The 16,300-nt window shown below is 36.3% G+C and overlaps 1 protein-coding gene across 32 annotated transcripts in view; it reads right to left on the bottom strand.

Moving 5' to 3' along the window:
- The window catches only part of dlg2 (discs, large homolog 2 (Drosophila)), a 184,557-nt gene that overhangs the window by 120,109 nt on the left and 48,148 nt on the right, over positions 1–16,300 (bottom strand). The window contains exon 1 of one of the 32 annotated variants that reach the window (XM_042732744.1): positions 13,769–14,391. The exons of 28 other annotated variants lie outside the window; for them this stretch is intronic. In XM_042732744.1, coding sequence (XP_042588678.1) covers positions 13,769–13,810 — 42 coding nt within the window. In that variant the 5' untranslated portion in view covers positions 13,811–14,391. Of the gene's footprint in view, positions 1–8,569; positions 9,421–13,768; positions 14,392–16,300 lie in introns of those variants that run through there. 3 more of the 32 variants (XM_042732746.1, XM_042732750.1, XM_042732751.1) reach the window with 3 other exon arrangements.

Raw genomic sequence — 16,300 nt, 5'->3', positions numbered from 1 at the left:
TTGCTTATTGCAGTTATCGCAGTCGTTTAACAGTTCTGGGTGCAATTATACAGAAATACTTTGATGACAGACTTTGCTCAGGCATTTCTGAATGACCATATAACAACATTTCAGATGCTGTGGAACAAGATCGGTCCTCTGGTTAGTCAGGATTTGTCGTCCCATGATTTTTTTTTTTATGTGCTTGAAGGAATTTATTCGCAAAATGCATTTCCATCTTCCATGATTCGCATTAACCCTTTTTCGCACAAGTCAAAAATCACCTCAAGCGAGCGTCAAAACTTTTTTGTGAATTAAAGTATTTTTATTCGAAATTCAGCATTTCCATCACTTGATTCTAATGTGATACTTCAAAATACGCAAAAAAGCAGGGTGATGGAAACCCAGTTACTATCCTAAGTTTTACATTAATTGAATTTTCATCTGTGATATTATTCCAGGTAAGAAAATGAAGTCACTCTAAAGAGCCTTTGCTTCAAATAAATCAGACATTGCAAACAAAAACCTGAGTAAACATATTCCTGGGCTACTCGGGGTTAAAAGTGACATTAGTTCTGGCTTTAAAAAGACAATTGGGTTTAGTGCAGTATAAAAAGCTCTTGAGAGTGATAGCTTCAAAGAAATGTCCATTATATATATATCCAGTATCCAGTTTTATCACAATGTGTATAGTGCCTCTCAAGATAACAACCTCATTAAATGCATATTTGTTGTACAAATATAACAAATTGTGGATAAATTAACTAATCTTAGAAGCGGCATCCCTTCGTGCTGACACTTTTGGATAGCTGTACCAAGGGAATAAACAATAAGTTGGAAAATGGAGCAAACAGATTTTACACGGAATGGATTAGAGTCCAGATATGGATCTTGCTTTTAAAAATAATGCTAAAAATACCCTGGTTTACAAATCGCAAATGTGGCTTTGGGTTATATAAGCCTGCAGCGTGGGTTTATTCACACAACATGGAAAACCTCATTAAGATTCCCATGTTGCATCTCCCCCTCTCCAAAAAACAGCCCATAGCACTTGGCTAATCACTCTATTAATCATGGCAGCGCTGTAAGTAATCACACCAAGTGGCATGCAATTATCTCAAATAAAACACGATGGTGTAGGGACAACTCTTCTGCTCACACCTGAGACATCTTGAAACAGCAGAGAGCTCATAACTTTGGTGTGAGAAAATTACTTACTAAGCTGTATAAACTGATGTAACTGTGTTATATGACAACATGACAACAATATGCACTAAAACCCTGAAATGACTGTAAAAATCACTTAACAGTTTTGGTTAAAACTAAGTGCTTTTACAAAATAATTTTGGCTGGGAAGTGTTGTTTTTAACTAAAACTGAAACCATTTAAAATAGTTTCACTTCACATAGTTTAACTAAACTTAAGCTGAAAAATAAAATATAAATATTACAGGAAAAACTTTGAATTTAGAACATTAAAATAGAATTATGAAATAAATTATAAAATAAAAAAATGTTTAACTTGAAGCACTAAAATGGCAAACTTAAACAAAATTTAAAAAAAGTTAAAATAATTATATATATATATATATATATATATATATATATATATATATATATATATATATATATATATATATATACACAATCACAAAATTACAGAATTAAATATAAATAAAATAATAAAAGCTAATTCTAAATGTCAATAAATAATATAACAGCATATAAATATTACTAAATTAACACTGCTTGGATAATGGGCTAAACAGAGTAAAATTTGGCACCATTTACTTCAATTGGAAGTTTATTGAACCCTGAATATTCCTTTTATGCTAGTCTAGATGGTGGGTTGTGTAAAACTTGAGTAAAAAATATCGAAACAAATGTAGTTACTAGGCAGCAAGATCCAGAATTCCAGTCGAGTTGACTTTGATTTTGTGCTGTAAGGTTTTGCCTGCTAACCTTAACGAGCTACAAAGTTCATAGGAGTCCACTGGCAGCTAAAGGACACACAGCATGAACCTACCATCCCTCCCAGTGTCTCTCTGTACCTGTGATTTTAAAATAGAAGTACAATTTCACAGAAAAATAATTAACAAACAACACATGGCCAAAGTTGTGCGAACACTGTGAGAATGCTGACACAAGAGAGAACAAGCATCTTGGCCCCAAAACATCCTCCTATCTGGGTACACTCCTCCTCATTTCCTGTCACCCTGTCTGAAGGCCTTCTGGGCTGGAAGAAGAGCACAGTCAGAGGAAAAACTCTGACTCTGGAAGTGCTAACTGCACATTTTATTCTGGGGGTCATGAACCCTCCCCATATTCAGCATCTATGTCAATTAGTCCTGACAGTGAAATGTCAATAATTTAATCATTAGAAATTGTTAGGAAGAGGATGAATAGAGAACAGTCCCAAGCAGTGGTGGACTTCATCACTTAGGGTGTACTCACACTAGGCACGGTTGCCTTAAACCGAGCCTGAGCGCGATTATGCCCCCTCCACACTCCCCCGCTGGCCTGCACTCACAATTGCACTAAACTTTCTGGGTCGGAGCATGCTTACGTCATGTACGAAATAACAGAGAAACCCACTTTCGCTAATATTCTGCCTAATAAATTTGTAATTTATGCCGTGCCTTGATTTTCACTTGTAAGTAATGTTATCAGAGCATTATTACAGAGGCAGCTGACATTAATGAAAGAATTTGCAGCTTTAAATCGCAGACTAATTCCAGTTCATCAATAAGTTGAGAACCAGACCCATTATAAGCATAAATATACTTGATTGAATTAAATTAACTGAAAAGTGTAGTAGTAATAGTAGTAGTAGTAATATTATATGTTTGTGGTCGCAATGATGACAGTAGAGTAGGGCTGGGCGATATATCTAAGAAATGTATCAACGATATAATATTTCATATTGTTCGGTATCGATAATTATTAATTTTTTTCAAATATTTTTTTTTGTTTTAAGCACAAAATAAAAATTCAACCAATATCCCATTTCCTATTCTTTATATGCAGATTAAATAGGTTAAAATTTTGGCTTGTTTCCTGAGGCCACAGGAGGCCAAAATAAGCAAAATAATGCAGCACATTAAATTGTCAATGCAAGCAAATAATGGTCTATTAAAAAAAAAAAAAAAAAAAGTGCATTGCATCTAAATTATCTCATATAAATCAAATATAATTCCGTAAATTGCATAAACAATTATGAACAAAATAGCATCACGTATTTATGCATTGCTTAATACAAAGAGCCGAATCGCCCATCACACAGATTGCATTTAAAAACATATGAGACGCAGTGAAAAGGAATAAACCTCCACAAATTTGTGACGTGTTTTCTAAAAGTTTAAACTGTTTTAACTATACATGGCTTCTTTACATCTCTTGTGTGACACGCAAGTGCAAGTGTCACATTTGTCCATCTAGAAAATGCACTGAATATGTGTTCTGTGTGAATGGCTTGGTTTTGGTTTTAACCTAATCAAGATATTAGGTTATGCATTTTCTCTATGCATTTTCACTATTATATTTCTCTAATATTTTGAATAAATAATGCCGCAACTGCATGTCTCGTGGGCTAGACTAACAAAACAATAAACTACAACGTCACTTACATCATCATCACCGCATCTCATGCTCCACTGATGATGCTCCCTGATGCACACCTAACATTCGATTGTACTATTTTTGCAAAATGTTTATTTTAAATTCAACTAATATTCCTTTTTTGTATTTGACTTTGGGGGTCAAATACACTCGGGCACGGTTAAGATTGCCTAGTGTGAGTACAACTTTAGCCTATAGTGCGCTGACTGAATTATTTTATTTTACATTACTGGTTGGCTATAATGACTTTATACATTATAACATGTAACATATAACATAAAATTATAACTGTGACATATTAACTCATAGAAAATAACCAAAACAATCCAAGGTTTTTATTTAGCACAGTGGCTAGATTAACAAATAACCAGAGAACACCTGATCTAAATATTCCCTCACAATTTAATAGTAATGACAATTTAATAGTATGAATTTCTTCACTGATAAAATAGACAACATCAGAAATACAATAACAAATTTAAATTCTACAATGTTTAGTATTTCAGCTTCATTCATCGCACCCAAAGAAAAACTGCAGTGCTTTACAAATATAGGACAGGAAGAGCTAAATAAACTTATCACTGCATCTAAATCAACAACATGCTTATTAGATCCTGTACCCACTAAATTACTGCAAGAGTTGTTCTCTGTTGCAGGAGAACCGCTTCTCGATATTATTAATTATACTGTTTCGGTGCTGGAGCAGATGTAGACAAGGATGACTCCTGTGTTTTGTTGTTGGATGTAATAATGAACATAGTTCAGTTGTCATTTACTCCTGAGATCTGAGCCGCAGAAGACGCAGTGGATTACATTTGTTTCTAAAGGGAAACATTTGTTTCATTCGTGAGCCAGCTTCACCTCAAGAAGAAGTGAGTGTAAGGTTTTTAACGGAATCATTGCAAATCGCCTTTCCTAATAATGTGCTAGTTATCGAGTTTTGCAATGAATGTGGCTACAGTTTACCATCTCTCAGAGAGCACCTCAGAAGAGAGGGGCGGGGTGAGTGGCGCTCATTAGCATTTAAAGTGGAATGCAATAAAACAGCATGCTGTAGACAGAGCAGTTTTTGACAGTAAAAACTGTTGATTTACACTACCATTTAGAAATTTTGACCAAACTATGTTACAGACTTTTCATTAAGACCCTAAAAAATCATATCATCTTGTGGAAAATGGGCATCAGATGACCCCTTTAAGAAACCACAACTAGATCCTAGTGAACTGGCAAATTAAAGACCCATTTCAAGTCTTCCGTTTATGTCTAAAATTGAAGAAAAAGTTGTATCTGTTCAATTGCACCTTCTTGCAAAAAAAAAAAAAAAATATCTCTATGAAGAATTTCATTCAGGTTTCAGGCCCCACCATAGCACAGAAACTGCACTTGTTAAAATTACAAATTACTTGCTTCTTGCATCAGGCCAAGGCTGCATCTCACTGCTAGGTTTACTTGATCTCAGTGCTGTCTTCGACACTATAGATCATGACATACTCATAGATCAATTACAAAACTATACGGGTATTCAAGGGCAGGCTTTAAGATGGTTTAGATCCTACCTGTCTGATCGCTACCACTTTGTTTTTTTAAATGGGGAGTCATCTCAATTATCACCAGTAAAGTATGGAATGCCACAAGGATCTGTCGCTATTTTCAATATATATGTTGCCCCTTGGTAATATTATTAGAAAATACAGAATTAGTTTCCATTGTTATGCTGATGATACTCAACTATAGGGCTGGGCAATATGACGATAAATATCGGATGGATGAAATTAAAAGTCTATCTTTTCATATTATGCTCTATCGTTTATTTCGTGGTGCTGCAAAATTCATTGTTTATGGCAAAACTTTTTCATAATTTGAATGATGGCAGTCTTACATGCATTACACAGGGATGCAGGCAGACGTGAGAATAACAGCATGCACGCACTCACGTCACTTTGCACTGCGCGTGGTCACGAATACTTATTATTTGCAAGTGTTTTTAAGCACTGCAGTTTAAAACAAGTGATTTTAGGCTGTTGAAACACAAACAACAGAGCTATATGCGCATGCTGTCTCTGTTTCTGTGTGAGAGGAGTGCGTAAGCCGCGCATCAGCTGCTAATAGAGCTTGTGAGTATTTTTGCTCGTGAGTTTTTTTTTTTTCTTGTATTAGTTTGATATCGACATTGGATTATGAAAATACTCTGGTATCAAAGATCTTAATATCACAAAAAACCTTATTAAAAGATAAAATAACTATATTAAGATATATATCGTTATCGTGATATAAAATTTCTCATATCATGATATAAGATTTTGGTCACATCACCCACCCCTACTCAACTATATATCTCAACAAGACCAGATGAAACTTCTAAATTATCTAAACTAACACAGTGTGTTAAAAATATAAAAGATTGGATGATTAATACATTTTTAAGGTTGCAAAACTCTGGACTTTTGGTAGTACCTGGGATAGCAAAGTCCACTAATGAAGGGTTCAGACACACTCTCTCTGTTTAAATCTAGATTAAAGACGCATCTTTAATAATAATGTACTGCAGTTATATCTGATCAAATGCACATTATTATTCCTTAGCTTGGGTTGAACAAATCATTTTTGCTTGGTTGGAACAGCAGCTACGCTAATTATGTCTCTATTTGTTTCTCTTTTTCTGTCACGGGATTAACATCCTGTGGTAACTAGAAATTACACAAGCTTCAGTCTGCATCCAGTCCTTACAAAGACCTAAAATGACTGAACACCTGAGAAGAGATGATGCCAACCCCTCAGAGGACCTCAGATGATGCCAACCCTGAAACAACATAAACTACCAAATTTTGCTACAAGTTTGATTGCAACATATAATGACTGCTGTTAATAGTGTTCATCATCTGTTTGATAATGTCATTAACTGAATTTTATCGTACATTTCTGCCATATGTACATCAATTTGACAGTCACAACTGATAAGCTACTACTAAATATATTGTAGAAACTTAATTTTCTGTAAGGCTGCTTTGCAATGATTTGTATTGTGAAAAGCACTATACAAAAAAAAACTTGAATTGAACATTATAAATTATTTTTATTTAGGTGTTTTTGTATGTTATAATGTATTTGTTTAGGAGAAGGCTGCTATTAGTTGCACTTGGCAGATGACAATACAGACAAAAAAATCTCATGACATATCTAGGGACTAAAATACCATAGAGATGGACAGGCTATTTTGACTTGGGCCAAGAAAATACTTAGCAACCACTCAAAGCACATTAGTAACTATGCACATCACCAAACCAGCTGTATAGAAACATCCAGGTAACACCCACAACACCCTAGAGCTGTGTGAGCGCAGGAAAGGAAGGCATCAAATGTTGTCTTTAAGAATTGTTACAATAGTATTTTTAATAAAAAAAGTGCTACATTGTAACTACTGAAATCTATGGATTATCAGGGGGTTTGCTGTGTGAGATCAGGCAGTGTGAGATTAACCAACATCTCATATATTATATTGTAGGGGGACAGATGTGTTGTTTAGTATAAAAATAAATATTCTACACACCACAATTAATACAATCAAGATCAACAATAAAATCAAGATTTTAACAAAAATCTGTTCAAGTTTCAACTGAACTTTCATTCTTTAAAACACCAACTTCATATTACTGTAGGCTCCTTCATGAATAAAGCAGGCAACAAATCAGGGAGGCCCATATTAACTGAAAAATAAACTTTTCTGATCCAATAAGCAGACAGTATTGGGTAAGACAGTTTGAAGATGTGCACTAACACTTGTGTTTATGAGTGCGTGTCACTGATATAAAAGAACAGACCCTGCATCTGTTAGCTGCTCATGTTTACCACTCTAACAAGGCACAGTAAGGGGGTAACATGAGTACTCTCTCTCAAACACACACACAGAGACAGTCTGGGTCCAAACAGCAGAGTAGCCAGGCCGAAACATGAGAGCCCGTGTGAACAATGGCCTTATTCTGAGGGGAGCAGATGAGATGGCAGACAGATGAACGACGTAGTCAGAGATCCTGATTGGAGCTGATCAACAGAGACTGTGTGAACACAGACTGGGAACATGTTCAACTCACATAATCTCCATTCATTCCACCTTTCTTTCTGCACTTTATCTTTCTTTTTGTCTTGTTTTATTATTATTATCTCACTCTCTCCCAGAAAAAAAGGAGGGGATGTCTGGCTAAGTAATGGTGTACCTCAGGGAACAGTGCTGAGCCCCCTTCTTTTCTTCTATATACTAAACATAAACTATAAACTAAACAACGTGTGTGTGTAGAGCACCTTTGAGTGGAAGTGTCATCACCACCAGCTGCAGCAAACATGAGAAAAAGCATCATGCACCAGGGGATCAGCTCTGACCACAAACACCCCCTTAACAACATCAACTTCAAACACACACACATACACACAGGCTCAGAATACAGCCACATGCTTGCTGGGAAGTTTGCTCATACAGCAGTGAAATGCAGCATGTGACTGCATACTTAAGTCAAGTAGAGCACTACGGGTCTCACATGTAACAAAACTAATCATAGAATCATCATGATTATAAAAACAAAGCAAAAATTATGATATACAGAAAGAGAAAAGGGATGATATCTAGTGCTTATTAGTTGGCTTTGCAGAATACTTGATTCTTAATGAAACACATAAGGAAACGGAAGAGGAAATACACAAAGTGAAAGGAAAATAGAAAGAGTGACAGAGAGAGATGAAACAAGAAAATTATACCAAAATGTACTAGAAATAGAGAGACAAGCTTTTGGGGTGAGTCACTTTGCTGCAGAGTTTCTTTCGACAGACTGAAAAACATTCTCGACAGCAGTTTGCAATGCCAGCTTACAATGTTTATGACTTTGACAACTACAGCATCGAAACAGCACTTAATTACTTCAGTTTACGTCCCTCCTCCTCTCCACACTTGACATGACGTACAGTATAAAGTCTTTTTTGCTTACCTCTGGGCTCCTCACTTTCTGTTCCTGCATGCTTCTCTGAGTGTGTGTCTATGTATGTGTGAGCGTGTTTCAGTGAGTGTTCAATCGGACAGTAGAGAGGTGTTCATGTTCTGTGGAGTGGCTTCCTTTTCTCTGGGCAGACTCAGAGACTGTGTTCATCGTGTTTGTGTGTGTGTGTGTGTGTGTGAGAGAGAGAGAGAGAGAGAGAGAGCATGCCAGAGATGTGGGGAGGCCCTGAATCACTTCCCCACCGCTGCATCCAGCACTCTGCGGCACTCAGCAAGTCTACTGCAGGGAGCACAGCCAAGCAGGAACCAAGAGAGGAAGGGCCATCGAGCCCACACGGAAAAGTTGTACTGCAACACAGTTCTCGCTCAGGAAGTCGACAGTTGACAGGTACAACAAGAGCTTTTGTAGCTTATATGAACCTTAATTCAAGTATAAAAGCCCACGGTACTACAGTTTATAAGTTGCATAGTTAATGTTATTCATAATTATTACTGCTGCTGTATTTTAAGAGATTCCTAACTCTAAATATTAGAAGAAGTCATTCTGCATCCTTCGTAGGGAATGGTTGATATACTGCTACACACGATTAACCGGTAGAAGTTTGTCAACCGGTAGAGATTTTGGACTATCGTCTCTGTTGTGGATACATGCTCACGTGACATTGCTGTGCTCCATGGTCATGAACACCTATCATTTGTACATTTTATTAAGCATTGCGGTTTAAAAACAAGTGATTTTTAAGCCATTAAAATTCAATCAGCAGCAAAAGAAAACTAATTCCGCTATGTGCGCACTGTCTGTCAGTCTCTGACCGCTGTCAGAGAGGCATGTGCTTGTGAAGATGTTGCTAATAAAACGCGGGAGTACGTGAACAAAGGTTTTTTTTTTTTTACTTTATAGTGCTAGAACAGTTAAAAAACACAAACTTGTATGTCAAAATTCCAGAAAGAAAGTCTCTCACTGCTCTATAAAAAAACACTTTTAAAACTAAAAAAAAAAAAAATATATATAATTAACACACTAAAAAAAAAATATGCAGTGTTTTTGTTTTTTTTATTTAAACAATGTATGTAGCATTTGTTATTTATTTGTTCTACTGTAGTTTTTTTGTACTATTGTTTCTTATTAGTTTCTTATTCTCATTAATTTAATTTTTTTACAAGAATTATGAAATTTCTTGTAAAAAATTTCATAATTTCACACAGAACATGTTTTTAGCTTTCCACCTCTAAGAAAGCCCCTGAAAACTACCCAGGGCAGCCCCAGCAACCGCAAAGCAATGAACACCACTAACTTTTTACTTCGGAATTTTTTAAAGTCTATACTATGCTGGTTAACTATAATGGGCTCTTTTATGTGTGTATCTGCTAGCAAAGTCTAACAGGAACAAGCTGTGCCCATATGATTAATATGTGATACAGTGATAGACAGCTGTAAGTGTGTGTGTGCATATGTGTGTGTGTGTGTGTGTGTGTGTGTGTGTGTGTGTGTGTGTGTGTGTGTGTGTGTGTGTGTGTGTGTGTGTGTGTGTGTGTGTGTGTGTGTGTGTGTGTGTGTGTGTGTGTGTGTGTATTAGAAATGCAGCAGGTTTAATGAAGCTGTAGTAGGCGGTGGTGACTCTGCTTGTACTAATGAGAAGACACAGAAACCACACTCACACACGCCATGAACAAACATAAGCACAAGGAAACACAAGCTTCTCTGCTTCTAAGAAAGCTCCAGGGGAACAGACAAGAATTTCACAAAGACATCAAACATCAACACAACTGTCTGACTGCTTGTTAAACCCAGAGTAAAGCTTCCATGACCAAAACCCGCAACACTGAATCCACCAAATATAAAGACATGCAAAGTTATCAGGCACTGACTATAAAAAATATCTCATTGAAATTCTTTAAGAAAATGGACATAACCGTTATCTTCAGATAAGGAGAAAAAAATACAACAAAAGTGTTCTAGCACAAAGTGCAGGTCCAGGTTTGAGAATGTCTGACTCTCTGCAAGTGTTACTGCATTCATCATCAGAACTGAATGAGATTTCCTTGTGAAATATTCATGACTGCATGATTCAAAGCTTGCTCAGCATTTTTAGCAGATGGGTCAGTACTGTCTGGGTACCTCCCTCTCCCAGTCTGAATTCACATGCCGGAAAGCCCTATGGTCCCCGGCTGCACACACATTGGTTGGAAAAACTGCAATGTAGAGCATTTGCGTGCACAATGTGTTCGGACAGAGTGTTTCCTTTAAGTGAGAGAGTAAAAAACTAAATTCAACTCCATTCCTGGCTCACACTATCATTATCTCGAAAGAGAGGGTATGCAACAAGTTAATTGCCATCAGCTGGCTCTTCAAGCCAAATATAAATTCTAAAACAGTAAATAATAAGGGCCAAATCCTTTTGCTCAGCTTACTATCTAATGTTTTACCCCTGTACACACACACACACTTACAATTTAATACATTCTTATTGAATCAAAGTAATATCAACTAAAAATAATAATAAAAAAACATTAAACATTAAAATAATGCTCATCAATCTAGAGTTTGAAAAATAGCTTTCCCAACACTGACTGCAAGACTACTGCTAAATCAAGTCCACTGATTCATGATGCTCCAAGAAGTAGAAAGGTTGTGTGTAGCAGTACTGACGTGGGAGAGAGTATTGGGTAATGTTACTGAATACAGCCGGCCTTTCGATCTGAGATGCCCACTGGTATAGACAGATCAAGTGTGTTATTATACAGCCTACTAATGCCAGAGAGAAAAAGACAGATAGAGCTCAGTTTCACTCCTCTACACACATCCACCCCCATATGTACTCTCACATGCAGGCTTCTACACACACTGGCATTAATCTCTTCCCACACATTCACAACCCCTCACACGCCCACACACACACAATCAAGTATCAAACACTTTGCAAATGTATTACTATAATTTCTTAGGAACTAACATCCATAAGGTTTTTGCCTTCCCATGCACACTTCCTCTCCTCCCATCGCCAGCATGTCCACCCCTGCATCCGCGGCATCATGTTTACTGCCAGCTTGATGCATGAGAACACAGCTTCTCTTAGATAAATCCATTACAAGCTGCAGAGGAAAGCAGAATGCCACCTACTCCAAGCAAGCAGCAATTTACCAACATAAGAAAACCCGGACGAGCCCCCAACTAAATCTTCTCTGTATGCATGCCTGCAGAGAATATAAAATAGCCTAAGTATATCTGAATAGGTCAATTCACACCAGTGTTTCAGAGCTTTTTTCTGTATTCTTCAACAAAGTTTGTGTGTAAAGTAGAGCCAACTTTTCACAGGCAGCACTGCCCCACCTTGCATTATCAGGGCACTTCCTGCTCTGCCAGCAGAGGGATGTGGGGGAAGTGAGGCTGACAGGTGCAGTAACAGTTTCTTGCATATTAAACACCTCTCACTATTTAGCAGACAATCTAAAGATAGGAAAATGTGGCAGAAAGGAGTGGGACAGAAAGGTATAATTATGTCGATATTAACAATACTAAACAAAACAATAAATATAGAGAAAACATCCAATATACACTAGGGCTGTCAAAAAAAAAAAAAATTGAATTTCGAATATTCATCAAATTTTAAATAAAAACCCACAATCGAATGGAAAACCATTGTATCTGAATTTTAGGTGTGTGTTAAGGAAGCAGCCTTATCAGTGGCACACAAGATGTGATGACGATGGAAGTGTTTTTGTTAGCCTATCCAGTTGAAGCCACTAGATGCAGCGCCGCTGCATTGTTCATTGAAAGTATTGCGGATAAAGAGAACATCAATGCGGAGAAGATCTTGTTTACATCAAAACTGAAACCAAGCCATTCACACAGAACACATATTTTGCGCATTTTCTAGAGGGACATCTTTCACCGTTGAACTCGCACAAAAGAGCCACGTTTAGAAAGCCATGTAAAATTAATGCAAGTTTAACTTTGAGAAAAACATATATCAAGACTTTATTGCGGGGGGTTTTCCCCATCCCACTGCATCTCATATTTTTAAATGAAAAAATGTACTCTTTGTGATTGGCTTTCCGCCCTTTGTATTAATCTATGCATACATACATGATGTTGTTTTAATTATAATTGGTTTATAAACATTATTTTAAACATTATGCACTTTTTTGGACAGATATGCTTTGAATAAACGTGCATTAGTAATATTTTGCTCGATGTGCCCTCTTGTGGCCTTTGAAAAGAAGCCAAAAGCTTTTCTTCACCCTAACTGAAATTATGCATTAAATATTTGAATATAATTCGAATTTTGATAAAATTTAAGTACAAAATTCGAATTTAGTTTTTCAGCCATTTTGACAGCCCAAATATACACACATAAGAAGCTACTTAATCTGCTCATAACGTTTACAGAAAATAGTAATTATTTTAATTATCTTTATATATATTAAATGTATATATTATAAAACATCTAATTATTTATACATTCAGATAAACCTCTATATAAATAAGATAATTAACTAAATAATTGTATATAATTAAAAGACTAAAGGTTTTATTAAATATTTTTATATACTGGTGTTCAAAATATAGATTGTGTGTGTGTTTGAAAGAAGTCTCTTATGCTTACCAAGGCTGCATTTATTTGATCGAACATACAGTAAAACAGTAATAATGTGAAATATTTTTACATTGTTAAATAGCGAATTTTAATTGAATATGTTTTAAAATGTAATTTATTCCTGTGATGTCAAACCTGAATTTTCAATTTCACAGGATTCTTCAGGAATAATTCTAATATACTGATTTGGTGCTTCTTATTATCAATTTTAATAGTTATGACAATGTGAGGATGCAATGCTACAGTGTTTTTAAATTAACAGTACACTAATCTACACTTTAATCTTTTGAGAGATTAAAAAAAAAATCTCATTTAAAAATCTGTCATAATTTTAAGCATTTTCACACTGATACTAAGACTGTTAAAATACCTCCAAATGCTTCTGGATAAACCTCATCAAGAAAATCAAAAGCGCAAAACAATTTACGTAAAAATGAGCCAAATGTGCTATGCTTGACAGAAAAATATCCTAGTGTGGCAATCCACAGATGCCACAACCACCTGTGTGGCCACATGGCATAATCGTTCACCCCCATGTGACACTCACACATGTACATTACACACAAAAGTTCACACTTATGGCATGGTCTTACCTTCACATTGGACCTCAGTGCACAATAACATGCAAAAAACATTGCAGATATTGTGTGGCATAAGGATTGGTGTGGCAGCAAAGCTTCAGAAAGGAAGGAAATCAAGAAGAGGAAGAAAAGAGTCGGAGACGGAACACATCCCTCAATGTGCGCTCCCAGCAGAGCATTGCGGCGGGTTGCCGTATCCGTCTCTCTGGGATAGGGACTCGTACTCACACATGGGCATCAGGCATGCAGGGAGAAATAAGCTATGCTTTGTTGCTGGATGAGGCATTTTATCTGACAGCAGTAGGAAAAGAACACCACGAATGGGGGATTCTCTCTTTCTGTCTTTCCTCTCTCCATCTCACTCTCTCCCTTTCACTCCCTCTCTTTAATACAGCACAAAGAAGAGGCAGGAATTGGGTGAGGGAGAAGATTTTGGAGGTTACTTGATACTATGACTGCACTAGATTCGATACACACGTACTGTAAAACAGCAGCAGGTGAAAAATATAAGGAATGGCGGTATTTATTTGAATAATCTCCACTTGTGCACACACACCCTGTGCTGTTATATAACACCCCTCAAGACTCTCTCTACAGTGGAACGTTGCTAAAAAAGCTGCATTCATTAGGCTAGAATGCAACTGAGCTGTAAGCAGCGGGTCTGTCATTTAAACCACAATTTAGAATACAGTATGCTTTTGGTGTATATTTGTGGGAGGGTTTGATCCACATTTCAATATGTCGAAACACAACGCACCCAATGAGATTACCCACTGGGTATTGAAACATGCATAATTCATGTATGGCATTAGAATTCAAATCAGAAATTTATTCTAATATCAGGATTATAAAATGGCCTAAATTATGTTTTTCAAGTGACAAAGTGCATCTAAAAAATACACATTAAAGTTGCATGTCAATTTGATACATTATTAAACATAATTAAGAATGCAGCTTCTTGACATTTGCATGTGGTCCTGTATTGGACATCAATTTCTCTGAATTTTAATACTCCTTGCTGCACCAGCATATAACAAACACAAGGGGGCAGGAGTCTAACTCAAAATCTTCCATTTGTCTCTGTATTTCTGTCTGCAGTGGTGGACACAAGTTAAAGAATGTATAGATAATGTAGCAATTTTGCTACATTATTACAAACTATCCCTGTCTGAGATAAACAAAATGCACACAGCAGGAACTGAATTACTTGTCAACCATGTAAGTGCTTTAATCATTGCGCTGTAAATGTGTTAATGCAGCTCAGTGCAAAAGAGTTCCACTAACGCAAAATTAAATTAGAGGGGGAGAGACAAAGGCTAATGACTTAGAGTACTTGAGAAGAAGAAGTGTACTCAAACTAAATCACACCTCTCAAAAAAAAAAAAAAAAAAAAGGGAAATGACTTTATACTTCTGTTAACACATATTTTGGATGAAAACCGGGAGGCTTGTGACTGTCCCATAGACTGCCAAGTAAAATACACTGTCAAGGTCCAGAAAAGTATGAAAAGCATCGTCATAATAGTCCATCTGCCATCAGTGGTTCAACCGTAACGTAATGAAGTGATAAGATTACTTTTTGTACGCGAATAAAACAAAAATAACAACTTTATTCTACAAGTTGTCTCCTCTGTGTCGCTCCACATCACCGTAGCGCCATTTTGGAGAATATAGGCTGAACGCAGGCAGGTTACCCTCTTCTGTGTCAGCCATGCCACAAGGATGCGCTGTTTTCTTCCAAATCAAAACATAAATATACGTAGAAAACATATCCTTGTGTTGCAGCTGACACAGAAGAGCGTACTCTGACTGCGTTCAGCACATACAGGCAGTTCTTTTGACCTCGGGGCTTGGTTTTTGCTCTGATATGCATTATCAGCTGTTAGACCTTTTATTAAGACGTGTGCCTTTCCAAATCATCGTCATTCAATTGAATTTGTCACATGTTAACTTCACTTGAAGTGTAGTAACATCTAAAAGCAATATGAATGCTCCTGAGCTAAATTTCAGCTGTCCCAAATAAGGGTTTGAATATTTATGCAATGGAATTATTTAAGTTTTTTTTAAATTTGCAAAGATGTTAAAAACCTGTTTTTTGCTTGCTTTCCCATTAAGGTGTATGGACTGTAGAATGATGTGGGGAAAAAAAAGAATTTAAAGCACTTTATCATAAGGCAACAACATAAAATGTGAAGAAGAAAAAAACAAACAAAAAATAATATATATATATAGGTTTTTTTTATTATTGTTTTTTTCTGCATTTTTTGATCAAATAAATGCAGCCCTGGTGAGGAAAAAGGCCCATTCACACCATAACTATACTCATAACTAGGGATGTAACGACATTAAAAAATAGTGCGATATTCATTTTCATTTATTTTACAGTGCAACTGTTTTACAACATGGCTACTAGTGGAAATGCCTACTACTGTAATTTAGACTGTAGCTGGCTTTCCATCACCCTGCTTTTATGCGGATTTTGAAGTATCACATCAGAATCGAGTGATGGAAACGCTGAATTTTGAATAAAAATGCCTTAATTCGC

The sequence above is a fragment of the Cyprinus carpio genome, chromosome B10 (genome assembly GCF_018340385.1).
Source record: "Cyprinus carpio isolate SPL01 chromosome B10, ASM1834038v1, whole genome shotgun sequence".
NCBI lineage: Eukaryota > Metazoa > Chordata > Actinopteri > Cypriniformes > Cyprinidae > Cyprinus > Cyprinus carpio.
The sequence above is the reverse complement of the archived record's forward strand: the minus strand, read 5'-3'. Positions and strand labels throughout refer to the sequence as shown.